The sequence below is a fragment of the Lepidochelys olivacea genome (assembly GCF_965140295.1).
Source record: "Lepidochelys olivacea isolate rLepOli2 genome assembly, chromosome: 2".
NCBI lineage: Eukaryota > Metazoa > Chordata > Testudines > Cheloniidae > Lepidochelys > Lepidochelys olivacea.
Genome location: NC_140412.1, coordinates 267,560,347 through 267,579,241, shown reverse-complemented (window position 1 = coordinate 267,579,241; position 18,895 = coordinate 267,560,347). Strand labels below are relative to the sequence as shown.

Sequence of the window (18,895 nt, the reverse complement as noted above, 5' to 3'; positions counted from 1 at the left end):
ATAGACCCTACCCCAAACGGCTTATAATTTTAGTATATGACGAGAGAGAACATGAGGAGAAACCTCATGGAGGGAAAAGGGAGCCATGAAACGAATATGTTTGGTGTAAGCAACACTCTCTATTCCCCGATATAGTCGATCAGTTTCCCCTGTTTGTGTTAGTCTTTCACACAGCAACAAGGAAAGGGAAACACTTTTAAAGTTAAGAAAATAAGACTTGTCAAAACAAAAATTGGTAGGAGTACATGAAACTATTTAATTTTGTTTTAATTAACAAGGTTTCAAGTTTATGATGTCCCTTTAATGTGAGATAGGATTCTTCAGAAATATTAACAATAACTTCCATTTCTTTCACTCCCCTTCGCTGTAATCTGTTGTAAATGTTGGTGTGTAAATAGTCTCATAATAGGTTATGTTGACTCACAAATTAAACAATTGTTTTTTAAAGTCTTCCAAGTTTTTGGGATGGTAATTAGCAAACAGAGAATCATACTTGTGTGTTTGGAGCACAGAATAAATGACGAGTATTATACTGTTTACCGGTTCTCATAGCCCACAAATTCAACTTAGTGTTTAAGTGAGAGGCCTTCCACTGTCTAAACAAGTTTTTATGAAAAATCAATGTTTATATACTCCCTTTCACATAGTTCCCCTTTCTTTATTCACTGTTCTGTTTGTCACCAGACTGAATGGCGGTGAGAACAAAAAAACTTGTGTATACGTAGCATTATTTGCAAAACAATTCTTACTCTTCCTCTGTTGCAGGCTCTGGAGATGTACAAAGATGACTGGAATAAAGTCTCTGAGCATGTTGGGAGTCGCACCCAGGATGAATGCATTCTCCACTTTCTGAGACTTCCCATAGAGGACCCTTATCTGGAGAACTCTGATGCATCCTTAGGCCCATTGGCTTACCAACCTGTACCTTTCAGCCAGTCTGGAAACCCAGTGATGAGCACTGTTGCTTTTTTGGCATCTGTGGTGGATCCTCGGGTGGCATCAGCTGCAGCTAAAGCTGCTTTAGGTATGGGGTTACCATGGCTCTCTTTCCTTATGATTTTGTCTAACATGGTGTAACTTTGTGCTTGGTTGCTGGCTTCCTCTTGAGCTTTAGAAAGATCAGCTGCTATCTTTGGTGTTCCTTCAGAATGCAGCTAACATAAGTTGAAAACAGAAGCAAATATCTATAAAATTACTCAGGGAGGAGTTACCAGTATGGTTATTGTCTGTTTTGCATTTTACTAATGCTAGACTAGATGACGTATTGAGGTCCTCTCCAGTCCTACACTTCTATGACTCTGAACTATTAATTGGTTTGTAAAGCACTGTATAAGTGCCCATTATTACTTTTTATCATCATTTTGTTTAAGTGTACATTACATTAACAAATACTGCTACAGTGTTTAAATCTCTTATTTGGAATCTTGAACAAAAAATATGTCAATATTGGTTCTATTAATTTCAACTTGTTGCTTTCCTGGTTGTTACGCAATCGTGATTGGATAGAATAGTTCCTGCATGCTCAGTAACCGGTTATCTTATTTTCTGTAGATAGAATAAATGTGCTAGTTTGTATTTGTATAGTTTGGAAGAAATGTTCATAGAATCACAGAATCATAGAATATCAGGGTTGGAAGGGACCTCAGGAGGTCATCTAGTCCAACCCCCTGCTCAAAGCAGGACCAATCCCCAATTAACTGTACCTTAACTGTTAACTCTTAAGTACTGCTAACTACCACATTTAAGGGAGTAAATGAGCTTCCTTATGTTATAAGTGAGGCAGAACTTCAGAACATATTGAAAATTCACTTTGTCATTGTATTTATTTATATGTGGGTCTGTGAAAACTGATTATTTTTGACATGTGACGTGCAGACACCATAATATTTTCTCTTTAATTCTTTAACAGAGGAATTTTCTCGGGTCCGAGAAGAGGTACCACTGGAACTAGTTGAAGCCCATGTCAAGAAAGTGCAGGAGGCAGCAAGAACCTCTGGGAAGGTGGATCCAACATATGGACTAGAGAGCAGCTGCATTGCTGGAACAGGTCCAGATGAGCCAGAGAAGCTTGGTAGGTCATAAGTCTTGAATGCAGAAATTTTTGCAAATCAGGTTTATCTTTAGTACTTTTTATCAGAGAGAAACAGGCATATATATTTTCTATATAGAATATAGTAAAAACCTGAATCTTTTGGTCTTTAGTATACTATCTCTCTCTTCTTTGGCCCCACCCTCACTTCTTCTGTCCCTTTTAGGTCAGAAAGAGACCTAGACAAATATAGAACAAATTGTCAGCAATAAGTCTTGCATATAGCTTATCATAAATCAGTTTTGTGTTAACAATTCCAGAAATGTTGAAGCTAAAGGTAGGACACATTTGTCTTTAGCAAAATTTAGAAGTTAGTGTTTAATAGCATTTAGGGTCTTTTGAATATAAACCTTTTTATAATATACAGCTTTCCTGCAGGGAACTTGGACTACATTGTAAATGTTGCCCATTTATTTCTATTGCTAACATTTCAATATAGAAAGTTTTCAGTTATTCCTGATGGAAAAATCTTAAACATTTATATAAAAGTGTAAGTAACAGGTAGTTGACATGACTCTTTGGTAGTTGTTGTTAGGTGTGTGTTAGACCGAACAATACTCTTATTGACACAGTAACTGATATACACAATTGTAAAAAATAAAAGGAGACCGGATAAGTGTATAAAGTAATGGATGGTTTACAAAAGATAGATTGGAAGCTTCTGTTCTCCCATTCTCATAACACAAGAACAAGAGGACTCTGAGTGAAATTAAAAGATGGGAAATTGAGAACCAATAAAGAAATTCCTTTTCACACAACACATAGTGAGACTGTAACTCATTGCCACAGGAAGTTGTTGAGTCCAAGAGCTTAGCAAGGTTCAGAAGGGATTATATAGGTAATTAGACTATCCAGAGTTGTCATAATAAATTATAACCATTTAGGAAGGAATATTAAATTGCACGTTTCAGGGCTTAAGCCAATGTCTATCAGTAGTTGGGATGAAACCTAGTCTGGGGGGCAGATTATCCCACATCTGCCTACTGCAGAGTTCTCGCACCTACCTCTGAAGCTTTTGATACTGGACAAGATGGGCTTTGGTTCAGATCCAGAATGGCACTTCTTATGTTCCTATTTAGAAAACTCAAAGTGAAAACCCCATCACTTGGGAGAGATAAAAGCCGACTAAGCAAAACAATTAAATATTCCAGAGGGAACAATTCTGCATTAACCCCACTGGTAGTAAGGTTGGTTCAGACCAGATGAGACATAATGCCTTCCATCTCTATGGAAGTTAGGATAAAACCAACTAGATTGTATGGTTTTATCAAAATGTAAGTACAGAATACTCCTGCTGGAAAAAAAAAAAAAGAATAATTACATAATGTTTTTTCTTCATCTCCACTCTGTTTTCATGACTTCCTGCCTGATTGTGTTCTGGGTACGGTGTTGGACAACAGTAATGATGAGAAAACATTGTTTCATTAGACCTGAACTGCACATGGACAATGTGTATTGGCTAGTGGTGCTTTCGTGTTGCATAGTTTGGGCCATTCTTAGTTTTTTGAAAACTCTAATGTAGTTGTAACTGTCACAGTTGAGCTGAGTTTCTAATGTGCGGCGAATGCTCTTGCTTATTGAGTTACTTCAGTAGATACTCTGGCATATAAGGCTAATATTTTAGGCTATGATTATTCATGCTACACAAATTGTCGTCTATAGCCCAAATGTGTAGAAGCTATGGGGCTGTTTCAACGTCCTAGAATACATGGAAAATCCCTGTTTGAATCCCCTTTCCACTAAAAACTAACTTCTATTTAAATCCCATTCTTAAATAGAGAATGTAAATTGTATAACTTAGTTTTTGATTTAGTTCCTTAAGCCCTGCAGCATAGCTGCTCTTATTTCTTCCATTTGCTTTACTGCAGTGTGCCCACAGGGACTCTGCTATATACCTACTAAAATGCAAAAAGATTTTCATCTTTAAACACTCAGTAAAGATCTGGCAGCACTGTTAATGTTTGTCAGTAAATTTTTAATATCTCAAAATCTCTGTTCAGCATTGGTTGGCTAGTGTCTTGTTCATCCTACCACAAATAATTTGTGAGTGAATTTAGGGTTTGTGCTAATGAAGCATGTCTTGTACCAGATAAAGCATAGTGTAATCTGGGTAGTGTGCAAGCTTTGTCTCGAGCTCTGCCAGAACACCTCAGGCCTTACCTGCCATATCCCCCGTTACTCCAGACCTGAGAAGAGAGTACAGAATTGTGTGGTGGTTTTTTGAGGTGGGTTCATAGGAACTGGGGGCACAATAACACACTCAACACCTACCTCTCTAAGTCTCATTCCGTAGCTGAAGTAGGTATATGTGTACCATGTACGTTGCTTATTTTTAAAAAGTATGTAGATTTAAATTGGACAGTGTTTAGTTTAAGCTAAAAATACTGCAGAATACCCCCTAAATTTCACATTAGACTTGTTAGACTTTTTTTTTTTTTTTAAATAATAATCAAACTGAAATTAGCAAGCTATTCCATAGTGCTCTGTCACCTCTTGTCAGTTCCACATGGTGGAGCAGGGCAGAGCTGACTTGGAGGAGCATAGAACTCTGAAATGACGTGACAAATACATGCTGAAAAATAAACATCATGGCATCTGGAATATCTCCTTCTCCCTCTCTGTGTCGCATTGTTTTGTCATGTGGAATTGACAGGAGGAGTTATAGCCCTCTAAATCCATTAAAGGGGGAATAGTTTTATTTTTCTTATCTGAGTCTCAGGTAAAACAAATCTAGGTATTTTCTAGCTTGGATCGAGGTTAAATTGGTGGTTATATTAAAATAATCACTGGACTTAAACCTATTTTATCTGGAGTGTTACAATTTGCTAGTAAGTCTTGCCCAGCAGGATTTGAGACTACAGGAATGGACTTCTCTGGGGCCTGAGTCATGCAATTCCTTGGTCGTACATCATTAGTATGTGATGCTGGCCTGTCAGTTGCCCTTTTCTCAAAAGGATACCCACTAGTTGCAAATACAGGTTTTGTGGCCTTTGCCATTTAATAAGGGGATGTGGAAAACAGACAACCATAATATGATTCTTGTAGACTGGGTTCTATAACTAATACTGGCCTGTTATAGTTAATGCGATTTGTATTGGGCTGTGATTAATGGAATAAATTAGGACAACAGCAGACGGTTCTCCCTGGGGGAGCTTCACAACAAGAGTTAACTGGGTCACTCGACAATCTGCATGGCCTTCCACCTCAAAACAGCTTTGCAATGGAGGACACAGAGGAAGAATCTACCAAGGTTGCACTTGCAGTGGTGTTTTTAATAAGCTAAAGTACATCTGCATGGCATACGCCTACTGAAAAAGCTAGCTGTCCTTGCATGACTAGAACTGAAGTATTACACCTAAATATGGCACACTTGAAAACTAAATTATCTATTTAGGAATACACTGTAATTTAGGTTCATTAATTGATGTAGTCTAATTATAGCTCCACTAGTCTTTTGAAAATTGTGTTTTTCATATTGATATATTTCAGTGTCATGTGGGAAATGTGATTGGAATAGACTGAGAGAGCTGCTGTTAGTCTAGAATTCTGACCTGTAATAATCTTTGTGGTTTGCTGTATTCAAAGCTGACAACCAGATTCCTTTACATCGATATGTAGAGCCATTGTAGACAATTATAGAGTTTACATGGATCAGATTAAATGGTTAACATGATAGATGCCGTGAGTCAAGGACATCCAGAATTCCTCTTCCGAATGCACTGGGAGCCCTCATCTTAGGGATTTTTGTTCACTGTTACCTTTACGAGCAGAATCAAGCCCTTAATAATCAGCCTTGTCTTCCTGAATTTCATGGTTTTTAAACCAGTTTTGTTTGCACACATACTTTGCAAGATGCACATTGATGTTGCCCAGATGCACCGTGGGCAGGATTAAGTTCTAATTGCTTGTACAAAGAGCCACTTGAATGCTAGAATCTTAAAGGTACAGCCAGCTCCACTCTGGACAGATGCAAGATGTCCAGACAAAAGCAGTTTCCCAAACCAACACTCATATGTTTGTGCTATCTTGTAAGCAGTACAAAAGTTAACCTTTGCATATATTCCTCAGGGCCTCTCTTGCTCTGCTCCAAACATTCCTGTCCCCATATCCAGTAACAGCCCTATACTTTCTCCTCCCTGTCAGTCCCTGCCCACACACCTCTGAGTTTCAGGTTTTTGGAGCAGTGAGACATCATATCTGAGTGTTAGTTGAGTGTGGGGAGGAGGGAGAAAAGAGCAGCACCCAGCACCAGCAACCCCCAGCATTCTTGTGTCAAGCCCTCCTGCTCAACATGTGCCCCACTTCTAGCAGAGAGCACCTCATCTAGCCCTCAAAACCTCCTACTGTATCTTCAGATGACCCAAACACCACAATCAATTTTTGTCTGCAAAAGATTTTTTATAAAGACTTATTTTGGTGGAATCCAAGAAAGTTGAGGTCATGAATCCAAGAAGGTAAAGAACTACTAGATTTGATCACTAACCAGTTGACTGGGCACAGCCCTATATATTACTCCACAGTGATGTTTACATACCTTGCAGCCGGGTACAGCCTTTGCCCATTTATATTAAACTTCACAAATGTTTTAATTAATAAAGTGCACAGTAACTTTAATTGGAGATTTCAGTTTGAATGATGATGGTGAATGTTGAGTTTCCTGGGAGGAGTTATAGTACTTTGTCCTTCTGTAATGGCTTCCATTTAAGGATCTCAAAGCACTACACCAAAGATTAAGCAAATCTCCATTCTGTTTTGTTCTGTTTTATACAGATTCTGATCCTTCCCTCATTACTGTTCTATCTAAGTCCCTTCCAGCAGTGGTTTGTTCTTTCACTTTTCCACTTCACACAGGAAAATTTTGTGTGCACTACAGTGTGTTGCTTTGGTATGGTTGTGGTGGGGGTTTTTGTGTGTTTTTAGTGCTGTGTGTGTTAGAGAAGGCAGGTCGAAAAAGTTCAGCTTGCACTTGGAGTGGTAGGTGCTGAGATTTGTGATGGCCCTTAGTTCCTGTTGGACCTTGTTCTGCGGTTTCAGACCAGCCCTGGGAAAGCTCTGTCTTCTGCACAATCTTTGCCCTTGTTGTAAAAAGTTCCATTGTGCCTGTGGAGTGGAATTGTCTATCTTGTTGTCCTCTGAGAGGGTTGGGTGATCTTTCTGCTATGCCCAGGCCATTGAGTGCCTTGAGGATAACAACCAAGTCCCTAACTTAATATGATATTCTAAGGGAAGCCAATTTAGAGAGCAGAGGACAGGTCTGATGTGCTCTTGTTAGCTTGTGTTGCTGAGGAGATGCACTTCAGCATTTTGTATTAGTTGGGGTTAACTAAGAGCTGAAGGTTTGTTGCCCAAGTATATTGCATTGCTGCTGTCCAGACAGGGAGGTGACAAAGGTATGTATAACAGAGGCCAGGTAGCTGTCTGCCTGGATGTGATGAAGTCTCCTAGCCATATGTCAAGCCAAGTGTATGGCATTATCTGTGTTTTGCAGGTAAGAGACTCACCTCCCCAAGATTAAACACAGTCAGGACTAAGACCCAGGAGCCTTTGCTCTGACCACAGAAGCGCACAGTTCTGAGTTTTATCATGTCTGTAACTCCCACACCCCAACCCCACCCCCCAAAAAAAAGTATTCAGGAAATTCTAGTCTGACTTACTGTGGTTGTTACAATTACAAATGAATTGGTATTGAACTTCATCAGTGGAGTAGCTTCCTTGTGGGTTTGGCCACTTTTCATAATCTCTCTTCTGGGTCTGTTGAGTCAAGTTGGATTGAGTTTATTGAACAATAGTGTAGGTTTCCATAAAGACTTTTAAAAAAAAAAAAAAACAGGAGCAGGTTGTGAGCCCACTCCTAACCCTCTACCAGGAAGGCCAATGGACTCCCTTTAGTCTGGTCCTATTCATCGACCTGTCTGGCATGAGTGGCCCTATCAGGAGTTATGCTCCCATCAAGATAGCTCTCAGGATTATGGGCCGACTCAAGCCTTTCAGCCATGTCAAGACACAGTCCCTGGGACTGATGTAGAAGAGGTCTGATGTTTCACATGTCTTGACAACACTATAAGTACCACAGATGGAACCAGTGAAAACATTAAAGCCAGAACAGTGAAAGCCAGCCATGCCTTTTGTAACTCTAAAGCTGAAGAAACAGAAATCTTGTCCTCCAAACTAAACTTAGTCTTGAACGCTATTGTAACATTAGTCTTACTCTGTGGCACTGAAACTTGGAGATGACTTCTTCGAGTGATGTCCCCGTGGGTGCTCCACTGTAGTTCCTTCTCTGCTTTACCTACAGTGGACTCCCATGGGGGGGACATCTCAGAAAAACTCAGTTACCACACCAGTTGAGTAACCCTCTCTTCTTCTTCGAGTGATGTCTCCACAGGTGCTCCACTGTAGATACAGCACAGGAGGAACTACTGTGGAGCACCCATGGGGAAACACATGTTGAAGAACCTCAGTTAGTGCACAAGGTGAGTAACCCTCTCTTATTAAGACCTTACTACCTACACTCCAGGCTTCCATAAACAGTTTTTAGACAATTCTTCAATATTAGACGACCAGAAAAAAAAATCACAAATTACAGAACAAAAATAGAAATGGCTTGGACATACATGAAGGAAAGACCCAAATAACATAAGACAGGCATTGGACTGGAACCCACAGTTCAAGATGCAACAAGGTAGACCAAGGAAATGCACAATAGAAACAGAACTGAAAGTTCTCAAAATGATATGGGAGGAAACTAAGAGACTGGCAAAGATGGAAGCCAGTGGTGAACACCTGGAGTAGAGAGGCAAAAGAGAGAGAGGGTGTGTTAAACTTCACCACCCTTGTTTTTATGAATGATTTCGCCGCAGTTCCTATTGTGTCTGTGCCCTTGAAAGTTTCACAGGCAGATTAAACATAGATAAGTGTGGTCATTTATTTTACCTCCTGTATTTTTGGCAGGCAGTGATTTCCCTTTCATCTCAGTGTGTGATTTGACTAAATGCAGACATTGCTAAAATGAACAGTCTTGGAATATTTTACTTATTCAAGTCCTTGCCAGGACCTCTCTCAGCTAATATAGTGCCTTTTGAGGACTGGTGATAACTAAGGCTACGTTTTAGTCATGCGTATTTTTAGTAAAAGTCATGGTCAGGTCACGAGCAGTAAACAGAAAAGGAGGATTTGTGGCACCTTAGACTAACAAATCTATTTGAGCATAAGCTTTCATGAGCTACAGCTCACTTCATTGGATGCATTCAGTGTAAACAGAAATTCATGGGCCCGTGACCTGTCCATGACTTTTACTAAAAATACCCACCCTGACTAAAACTTGGGTAGGAGTGGGGGCCACCACTGGTGCTGGGGGAGGTGACCCAGGTTCTGGGGGAGGTAGGGTTGGTGGGGCTGGCAGGGGCTTCCTACCCAGCTCCGCATCTCTGCAGCTCCTAGGCAGTGGAGCAGGGGGCCAGGGCAGGGGCTCGTCTGCTGCTCCAGCCACAAGCTCCGGCTGCCGTAGCTCCCATTGGCTACTGCAGCTAATGGGAGCTGCGGGTGTGGGCAGCATGTGGCGCGGAGACCCCTCACCTAGGAGCTTCAGGCGGGCCCCCCACCCCAGGTAAGTGTGCCCCCCCCGCACCCTCCAAACCCCTGTCCCCTAGCCCTGAGCCCTCTCCCACACACCCAAACTACTGCTGCTGGCCCTCACCAGCCACTGACTGCAGTGGTCATGGAAAGTCACGGAATCCATGACCTCCGTGACACTTGCAGCCTTAGTGATAACTATCTATCCTTTCTTATAACTGACTCGTGCAGTGTTCACAACTGCTGCACAAGCTTTCAGTGAACTACCCACTCTCCTCTGGGGAAAGAGTGCCGTTTGTCATGTTGAGCATGTAGAAGTGTCACAGAGTACAAGTATGGGAAGCGCTAACTGTTGTGCGTTCCTACCTTTCACCGAGCGTGGAGGAAAAAACGGTGCTAGTTAGTAGCAGGATTGCCATACATTTGAGCCCGCTAATCAGTCCAACCACATCTGCCTTTTCATTGCTGATACCTTGTTTATCCAGAATCAATTTAGTATTCATATTAGAGTGTGTTATAATGAACTGTGTAAATGGGTCCTATCTGTGAAAACAAAGGGGGCCAACCTGTGGATTACTAAGTTTAAACACATTTTAAAGATAACTTTGTATTGATGCATTCTGCTTTATTGTTCTACTGATAAGAGTGGGGAGTTTATTTATCTGCTGTCTCATGTAGCTTGCAGACAATCTGATTAGAGAAATTAAACAAAGGTCAGACACTTTTAATTTCCCTGTTGACTTGAAGTCTGTTTCCCTTCTCTAGTTGTAGGGTTAAATGGGGCTTCCTGAGAAGCCAGTCATAGGTTCCTCATCACTAACCAATAGGTGTTGATACCTAACTAGGCAGAGCTCCCTGTTCTTGAGGGTTGTGTTTTACCTTTAAGACTAGGAACGTCTGATTCCTGGGGTGTGGGTGAGGTGTGCTTTTCGGCTGGAAGTGCTGGGCTCCTCCTTAGGATGATGCCTTGCATTGCTTGGTAGCCATCTACCTTTTGCTGCTTAAGAACCATAATTTACTGATTCTGAAGGGAGAGCCATATAGTTTTTCTCCTCACAAAAGATGATTGCTGTGATGCAGGACCTGCTAAAGAGGATTGTGACAGTGGAGACCCTTGTGGCCCTGTAAGAGGGACTACCAAGCACTCCCTGTAGAAGGAAAGGAAGGTTTTCACTATCAGTTTGTGTTGTGGACACCCATGCTCCAGAGGGCTAATTCCCATCTAAATTGTCAGTTTTGTATATTCTTCATTAACCTGGTCAGATTTTTGCTTCTGGTTTGCAGCAAAATCAATAAAGGCCATGTCTGTATCTTCCTGGAATACAGGCATCCTTTATTTTATAATTTGTATCCAGAGTATCAAAATATGAGGTTTTCAGGTCCACATACTGTCACGGAGTCCCCGGGCAATGCTCTGGAACTGCTCCCTACAAAGCCAGTCAAGACTCTGGTGAAGTTTCCTCTCTCTGAGCAGACTGTCTTCAGGGCAAACAGCTCACACAGCTTGCACCTTCCTGGGTCTGACCTCGGAGCATTCAGCATCCTCTGCCCCTCCGTGCACTTCCCACAGTGAATCCGCCCACGCTGGGTCCTGGAGAAGCCAAAGGGTCCTGCACCCCAATTCCGCAGTCAGACGTCTAACCCTGATATTCTGTGATTCTTAGTCAGCCAGTAAAACAGAGGTTTATTAGATGACAGGAACATGGTCTAAAACAGAGCTTGTAGGTACAGAGAACAGGACCCCTCAGCTGAGTCCATTCTGGGGGACAGAGAGCCAGACAACCACACCTGTACTTCACTCCTCTTCCCCAGCCAGCCCAAACTGAAACTCTCTCCAGCCCCTCCTCCTCTGGGCTTTGTCCCTTTCCCAGGCCAGGAGGTCACCTGATTCCTTTGTTCTCCAACCCTTTAGCTCTCATCTTGCAGGGGGGAAGGGCCAGGCCATCGGTTGCCAAGAAATAGGGTGTCGGCCATTCTCTGTGTCCGGACCCCTGCACACACCTGCCCTCTAGGGCTCTGCAATGATCATACACCCTTATCCCACCACCTAGATACTTAAGAACTGCATAGGGGAAACTGAGGCACCCCCACACTATTCAGAGAAAACATTAAGAACAGTCCCACTTTGTCACACATACCTTTCACGTTTGGATGTCATATTTATATTTTTTACAGGAGTCCAGTCTCCTTATTGCATTAACTTCATTTTAAAATTCCCACTACTACCTTAGTTAAAATGGCTTAAAACGTAGAGATAGAAACCTGCATGAACTCAGATAAATTAAATTCAGTTTGCCCTGACACTCATAGCAGAAACTTTTTCAGTTTCCTTTTTCATTTCATTCATTTAGTATTCCTGCATGCACCCATCAGTATAAGCAAAAAATATAAATGGTTCATGCCAGCTGGAGGCCTGCAGTCACAACACTGTCACTGCAAATAATGGCTCTGCAGCGAATGCGATAAGATAATTTTCAAAAACCATCAACTACTACCTGGCTCAACTTGTCATATTGACTTCTTTATTTTTTATTAAAACAAAAATTTATTATTGCAGTCACTACCAGACAACCTAGGTTACATCAGGAATTATAAACGTGTGAAAATGCAGTTTATAATGAAACTTAAGATATTTTCTTAGTAACCGAACGTATCCATGTTTAGTCTCATCACAGAGGGGAATATATTTTTGGAAGTTTCAGGAAAATTCTTTTAGTTTTGTAATGCAAGGGAGGGTGGGGAAAAACAAAACTTATAGTGGGGAAAGTGTAAGATGAATTTGTGCACTTTTTTTGTTGCTGAATCTTAAAATGTAAGGTATTTCTGGCAGTCTAGTCACACTGAGAACTAGTCCTTTACTTTGCAGCAAATACATGAGTTACCATTTAAAAAGTAAACAACATGAGAACTGTGATGTTGCCTCAATACAACATTATAACTAATAAATGCATAGATTTAAATGTAGAAAACTTTTCCATAGGCTATTTGCAACTCAGAAATATTCTTTTTAAAAGAATAAATGTGTTTTATGAGTGAATTTTTATGCCACTGCACAGTTGGCATGCTATGCTGGGGGGAGCCTTTCTCCTGCAGATCTGATGGGCTACACCAGCTCAAAAGGGTGTATATAGTACTTGCTGCAAGAGCACAATGAAGTATTGGTTGCGGATGTGAACTCCACAAGCACAATAGAGTAACTGCAAGGAGTTTGCAAAATCAAACCAAAGAGCTCTGGATTTTTGTGCAGGGGAGTTAGAGAAGAACCAGAACAAATCTAAATGCTCAGTAGCAAAGTAAAGTTCAGTCACGTTGCTTGCATGGTAGATTTTCTGTTCATTGACTGCATCTTACACTTACACTGTAACTTGATAGAAAACTGCTTAACAGAATGGGGTGGAGTACTGTGTATTAGTAAGAGTGTGATACTGGGACTCAGGACTCTTTAGCTTACAGACATTGGGCAACTAACTTAACTTGTGTGTCTTCGGGCAAGTCCCCACTACAAATCTGCATCGGCACAGCTATACCTCCCGTCGGCCTAATTACTCTACCTCGGAGAAGCGGAAGCTATGTTAGTGGGAGAGCGTCTCCTGCTGACATAGCCCCGTGTGGAGACGCGAAACTTGTGTCACTTGGGGAGAGGGGGCTTTTTCAGACCCCAGAGCAGCGCAATTATATTGACTTAGGCTGTAGTGTAAACCCGCCCTTAGTTTTCCCATTTGTAAATCGGAGGTAATTCGTACTACACAAATACCTGGGGAAGCTTGTTTAATGTTTGTAAAGACCTAATAGACCCTTTAATAGCAGGTGCTATAGAAATGCAAAGTATGTTTATAATAGTGTGCTTGATGGGTAAAATTAGAAAGGGCAAAGGACTGGAGAATATGCTGTAGGAAGCAATGCTGAAGTAGCCCCCTAAGGGTGAATAGGGATTAATGAGCATCATCACTCTCTAATTTCTCTGGTTTATTGGACTACAATGTATCTGTTACCCAAGTGGTGACCACCATTTTTCTGAAAAGCGTCATCCTAAGAATTTTGTTATTTTGAAACAATTACATATTTAATGTTTGTTGGTTGCCAAGTCAGCATTAAAGCAAGATGGAAAGTTAATTTTACACAGGGAAGAGAGGAACATGCAGTACTGTTGTGTGTAAAGAAAGAAAACCTGTGTACATGGTGTATATTACTTTTCAATGTTATGGTGGCTACCAGCAAGAGCCCACATGATTATTTTAATTATAACCTTTTATTATCACATGCAATTCAGACTGTATAAATAGCAGGGAGTACTTTTGTCAACCTGTGAAATTTCATACTGCTGAGCAAAGCGAGATTGGTCATTCTGACTGGGAGATCTACAGGAATCAAAACTTCAGAATTGCTTCACTGTTCTCCGCCATCCCATTTTCTAATCAGTCGTTTTTTGTTTTATACATAATGTAGCATCCTGTTTTGCTGCTTTTGCACATGAATTCCTTCAGTTCCTCTGTACTGAAAGATACTTGGGAGTTTTAAGCTCTAGCTAAGCTGCACTTAAACAGAATTTTATATATTGTTTCTGTAGAATTTTCTGGTTTGAGGTTATTAGCTTTACTTCCCATTAAACACACCACTCTCAATTCCCTATTCTTTGGCTCTTATTATGTTTCAACGGAGAGACTGAAACTTCCTATCACTTCCACTCCTTTTACCAAAAAGAGTCACACTTTTAAGCACAGTCTGGAATTCTGCTCTTAGGCTGTGGACAAGAGTCTCTGAGACTATCTAATCTGTCTCTTCCTTATGTCATTGCTAGGCTACCAAATAATAACCCTTCCTGAACAGATTCTCTCCTTTTAAGAGGGCATATTGACCGGTCTGTAATCCCCTCTCGGTGGACAAAGGCAGGTACTTCAGAAGGGCAGAATTATCTGTCCCAGATAAGATCAATTGAAAAATGATGAAATGTTTTGTCTCTTATTTCTAGTTCTTCTTACATCATAGTTTTTTTCTAATATGTGAAGAATTAATTTGTGACACAACATCACTGAAATTATTGCTGCATGTTAGAGACCAAGCTGTCTTCACCAGCTCTGTTTTAGAACAGACTTGTACTATCATTAGAGTGGGAATTTTTTTTTAATCAAAACATTTTGCATCAACGAATACCTTATATTGAGATTTATGTAGCTGGGTTGAGTGATGTTAATTATTCCTGCATGCTTGAGATCAGCCTGCAGTGCCCAACACCTTTCTATGTAAAGGTGTGGCACCATGGGTCAAAGCCTGTGATCTAACTCCAAGAATTTCTCTTTAATGCCTTATAGAGCCTTTGGGTACGTATGTATGGTGCTGGAGACTCCGCTCTGGAGGTTTTCAGATACCTTATGGGATTCAGTCTTGAGGGGTATGCTGTTCCTCTTGTTACATGCTGACATTCCCCTCTCCTCTCTGTGTATTTGCAGTATTTTTAGGTATTTCTGAACCTTCTAAATAAATATGTGCAAAACATCAGTGACAATTAAAGTCCATGATGAAGTCCAAATAAAGCTTTGTAATATTCTGGCTCTGTATGTGTACTTTTCCTATCCCAAAGAGCCCAATCTTTTTTAGCGGAAACTTTGCATAAACATTCATTAAAAGAATAGCTTAATTAAATGAACTGGGGGGTGGCATCAAGAAACCTATCCTAAGGACAAGTGTATGAAGGTTTAAGTAGCTTGAAATGAGACTAATTGCTGTTAAAACATTCATACTTTTTAGATTTCAGAGTAACAGCCGTGTTGGTCTGTATTCGCAAAAAGAAAAGGAGTACTTGTGGCACCTTAGAGACTAACCAATTTATTTGAGCATGAGCATCCGATGAAGTGAGCTGTAGCTCACGAAAGCTCATGCTCAGATAAATTGGTTAGTCTCTAAGGTGCCACAAGTACTCCTTATACTTTTTAGAGATATCCATGCATCTAACACTGGTAACAATTTTACTGACTTTTTTTTCCCTCAACATTTCAACTTTTCTCTATGTTGTTGTCCCCTGCATACTGTTGATTAGATTATTGTGCAACATGACGCTCTTTGTAGATCTCATGGTTGGATGGGATAGTAAGGTAACTGGGCAATAATTATTTAAGCAGCAAGTTTCTAACTAAACAGAACCTGGTTGAGTTTTTGATGAGACAGCTAAGCTATTTTTGTTGATATATAGCACCCACAGTGTAAAAGGTGCTTCGCATACATATAGAGAGGGAAGGTCTCTGGCCCGAAGAGCTTACAGTCTAACCAGACAGCAAGTCGTCAACTACAACAAAAACCAAGTGATTTGAACAGTGAACTCTTATTAAACTCAGACATCTTTTCATTTTTTTTTTTAAATGTTATTGTCATGCAGCCCTAATTAGAGGCTCCCCAAGCTACTATGTTTGGGACCCATCCTAGATCAGTGTGCGCTTAAGCTTCCCTTGGCCTCTCTGGCACATTTCCTGGGCACAGGATCTCTGACTGTTACCCCTTCACAGAAGTGGGACCCTATGGCCAATGTCCTAGGCCCCCAGGGCTAGTGCTGATTTCCTAGATTCCCCAGTTGCTTAAGTCCTTTCCCAGAGTTCCTGCCTTGTGGGCACTCAAGTTTTACAGATCTCTTAGGGGCATGTGAGAGTGAAAGCGAATGACACACAAGCTCTGTATGGGTTTAAAAAAAAAAAAAGTCGCCCTTCACTTTTGTTAGCACAAGAAATATATAGACTTTGACAAAACAAAAACCACATACCCGCATTTCCCTGCCTCAGTTTCTCACCACTCTTGAGCATTCTTTGGGTTTAGGTCAGAGTCCTCTAAGGAGTGCAGAATCCTACCTCCTGCACGTGTCTTCTCCTCCAAATCATGGAGTTTCTCTCTAGTGCAGTCTGTTTCCTTCTTCCTGGGGTGGTTCCACAATAAAACAAGACCCCTTTGCTACAAAAACATGCCCCTCTGTTCATCTTCCCTACCCAAGCTTCCTCATGTCTCCATGATTTTTCCTTAAGTCTGTCAGGTTCTGTGGCTTTTAAAACGCAACGGTAACACCTGTTTATTCTTTGTTGTGCTTCTGTGAAAATTCTACTGCTTTAAATCTGTCCTGCAGAAACATTTGGTCAGCCTAGTTTCCCCTGTCTTCAGCCATCTCATTGGTACTGAAGTGCTCTCACTTGAATGGGGGACATCAAGGTTTGACCACCCTCCATTGCCCTTGGTCTGGGGAATGGGTGACACACCCCTGACAACGTGGCTGACTCCACTAACCTTGAGGCATTTCAATGAGCAATTTCATAAGATCAGCCAGAACTCATAAGTCATACATAAATTCCTGAAATCATCAAAATTCTATTGTCTGTTTTAGCACTTCTTTGAGGGTATGCCTAGGTCTTGTAGCCCTTTTGAAATAAATGCTTTGAGGAACAAGATCTGGAGATGGGAGACATGAAGGGGCCAGTTAGTCATGAACAATGGTCCTAGAAATCCATTTGCCACAGAAAAACGTGAATTTGCGTTTCTATAGAAAATCTTTAGTTTTTACATTTTGTGAAAAAATAAAAACATATACAGTGGAACCCCAGTTATCCAATCTAATTGGGACCAGGGCCAGATCAGATAATCAGGAGACTGGATGGGGCTCCAGCTGTCAGTCCTGGGCAGCGAGGCTTGGGCTGTAAGCTTAAAAATTGTAAATATATTGGTAAATCATTGCGTTCAACTGATACTCCTATATATTGTGGCTAGGGAAACTAAAGTTCAGCATTTCATTTGAATCATGGGAAAACATGGATTTTTGTGGGGGGGTTTATCAGAGAATTTTGCGCTTTTTTTTAATCACTGAAAACTAGGGTCCCTGGTCATGAAGGTTAGGCAAAGAAACTGTGGTTATGGGGAGTGAAAAGACCTGCAAATGCTAGGGCAGGGAAATAATGAGAGGCTTTCTTGTGAATGTCTGATGCTTTAACACTGTTTGTAGAGTTGCTAGAACTTTGTGTGAGAATATTTGTACAGCGCATAAATGAGTCTTCTACTGTCAGATTTGAATAACATGATAAAATCAGACTCTGATAGTGTTTTGATCACCTGCAAATTGGAAATAAAGTCTCCTACTGACTTTCCATGCATGCTGACATTTGTGTGCGTAGAGTTCATAAAGCAATTCAGGAAATTTATGTTGAGCAGTGATGACCACTCTTGTAATACAAGATGTTCTTAGGTGAGGCTGGTCTTGCATGCCTGAGCTATGGACCATCTACACAGACAAATAGATTACATTGGCAGAGCATGTTGTTAAAATTCTGTTGGTTGACTATAATATAACATGGATTGAACATGTTATAGAATTGCAGTGTATCCTTGGCCTTTTACAGGTGTGCAGTGGTTCGAGTTTTGTATGCATGGGCAAACTATGTATCTTCATAGCTAAATTAAAATTTTGTCATGGTTATGTTTAGTAAAAGTCAAGGACAGGTCACGGGCAATAAACAAAAATTAACAGAAGCCCATGACCTATCCGTGACTTCTACTAAACTAAAAATAATGGGGGCAGGAGGTCTGACTGAAGCCCAAGTGGGGAAAGAGAGCCTGAGCCATGCTGTTGGGGGTTGGGGTGTCCAGCACCTGCCTCTGTGGCAGTTCCAGAGACCCCTCACCGCAGCCTCAGGGGCTCAGAGCTCTGGGGGTCCCCCCACTGCTCCAGGGGCCCCCTGCAGCCGCTGACAGCTCTGGCACCACTGCTCTGGGGCTGGAGCAGAAAATGTCTGACGTCTCTGAAAGTCACAGAATCCGTGCCTTTGTGACATAATCTTATCCTTATGCATAGCTATTTTAATATTGTTGGCCTCACGTACCCCAGCTGGCCAAACCTGCAAAGGTGAAGCAATGTTTAAACCTGAGTTTTAAATTACGGCTATAGCATAATGTATTGTGCTGCCAAACCTCCCATGTGTCCAGTGTTATGAAGCTTTCTTGAATCTTTCTAAAGAACTGTTTTATTTATTTAGGTGGAACAAATGGGCCAAAGTTATTAACAACCCAGTCACTGTCCGGCATTAAACAGTGTTAAACATGGTCCAGGGTTTGGCATTCAGAGACCTCAGCCTGCTTAGTACCATGGCGCAAACATAATTGAAAATTATTTTAACCTTCTATTAAAGATAAAGAAAAGAAAAAAAAAACAGTTAAAGCATTTGAAATGTGAAGAATTAAGTAAAGCTTTTATTGAAACATGATTTGCTCCCT

At 41.0% G+C, this 18,895-nt stretch overlaps 1 protein-coding gene across 2 annotated transcripts in view; it reads left to right on the top strand.

Annotated features, from left to right (window-relative positions):
* SMARCC1 (SWI/SNF related BAF chromatin remodeling complex subunit C1) overlaps positions 1-18,895 on the top strand; it is a 176,831-nt gene that overhangs the window by 100,568 nt on the left and 57,368 nt on the right. For both annotated transcript variants that reach the window (XM_084618951.1, XM_084618950.1), the window contains 2 exons: positions 766-1,024; positions 1,910-2,071. In XM_084618951.1, coding sequence (XP_084475077.1) covers positions 766-1,024; positions 1,910-2,071 — 421 coding nt within the window. The remainder of the gene's footprint in view (positions 1-765; positions 1,025-1,909; positions 2,072-18,895) is intronic.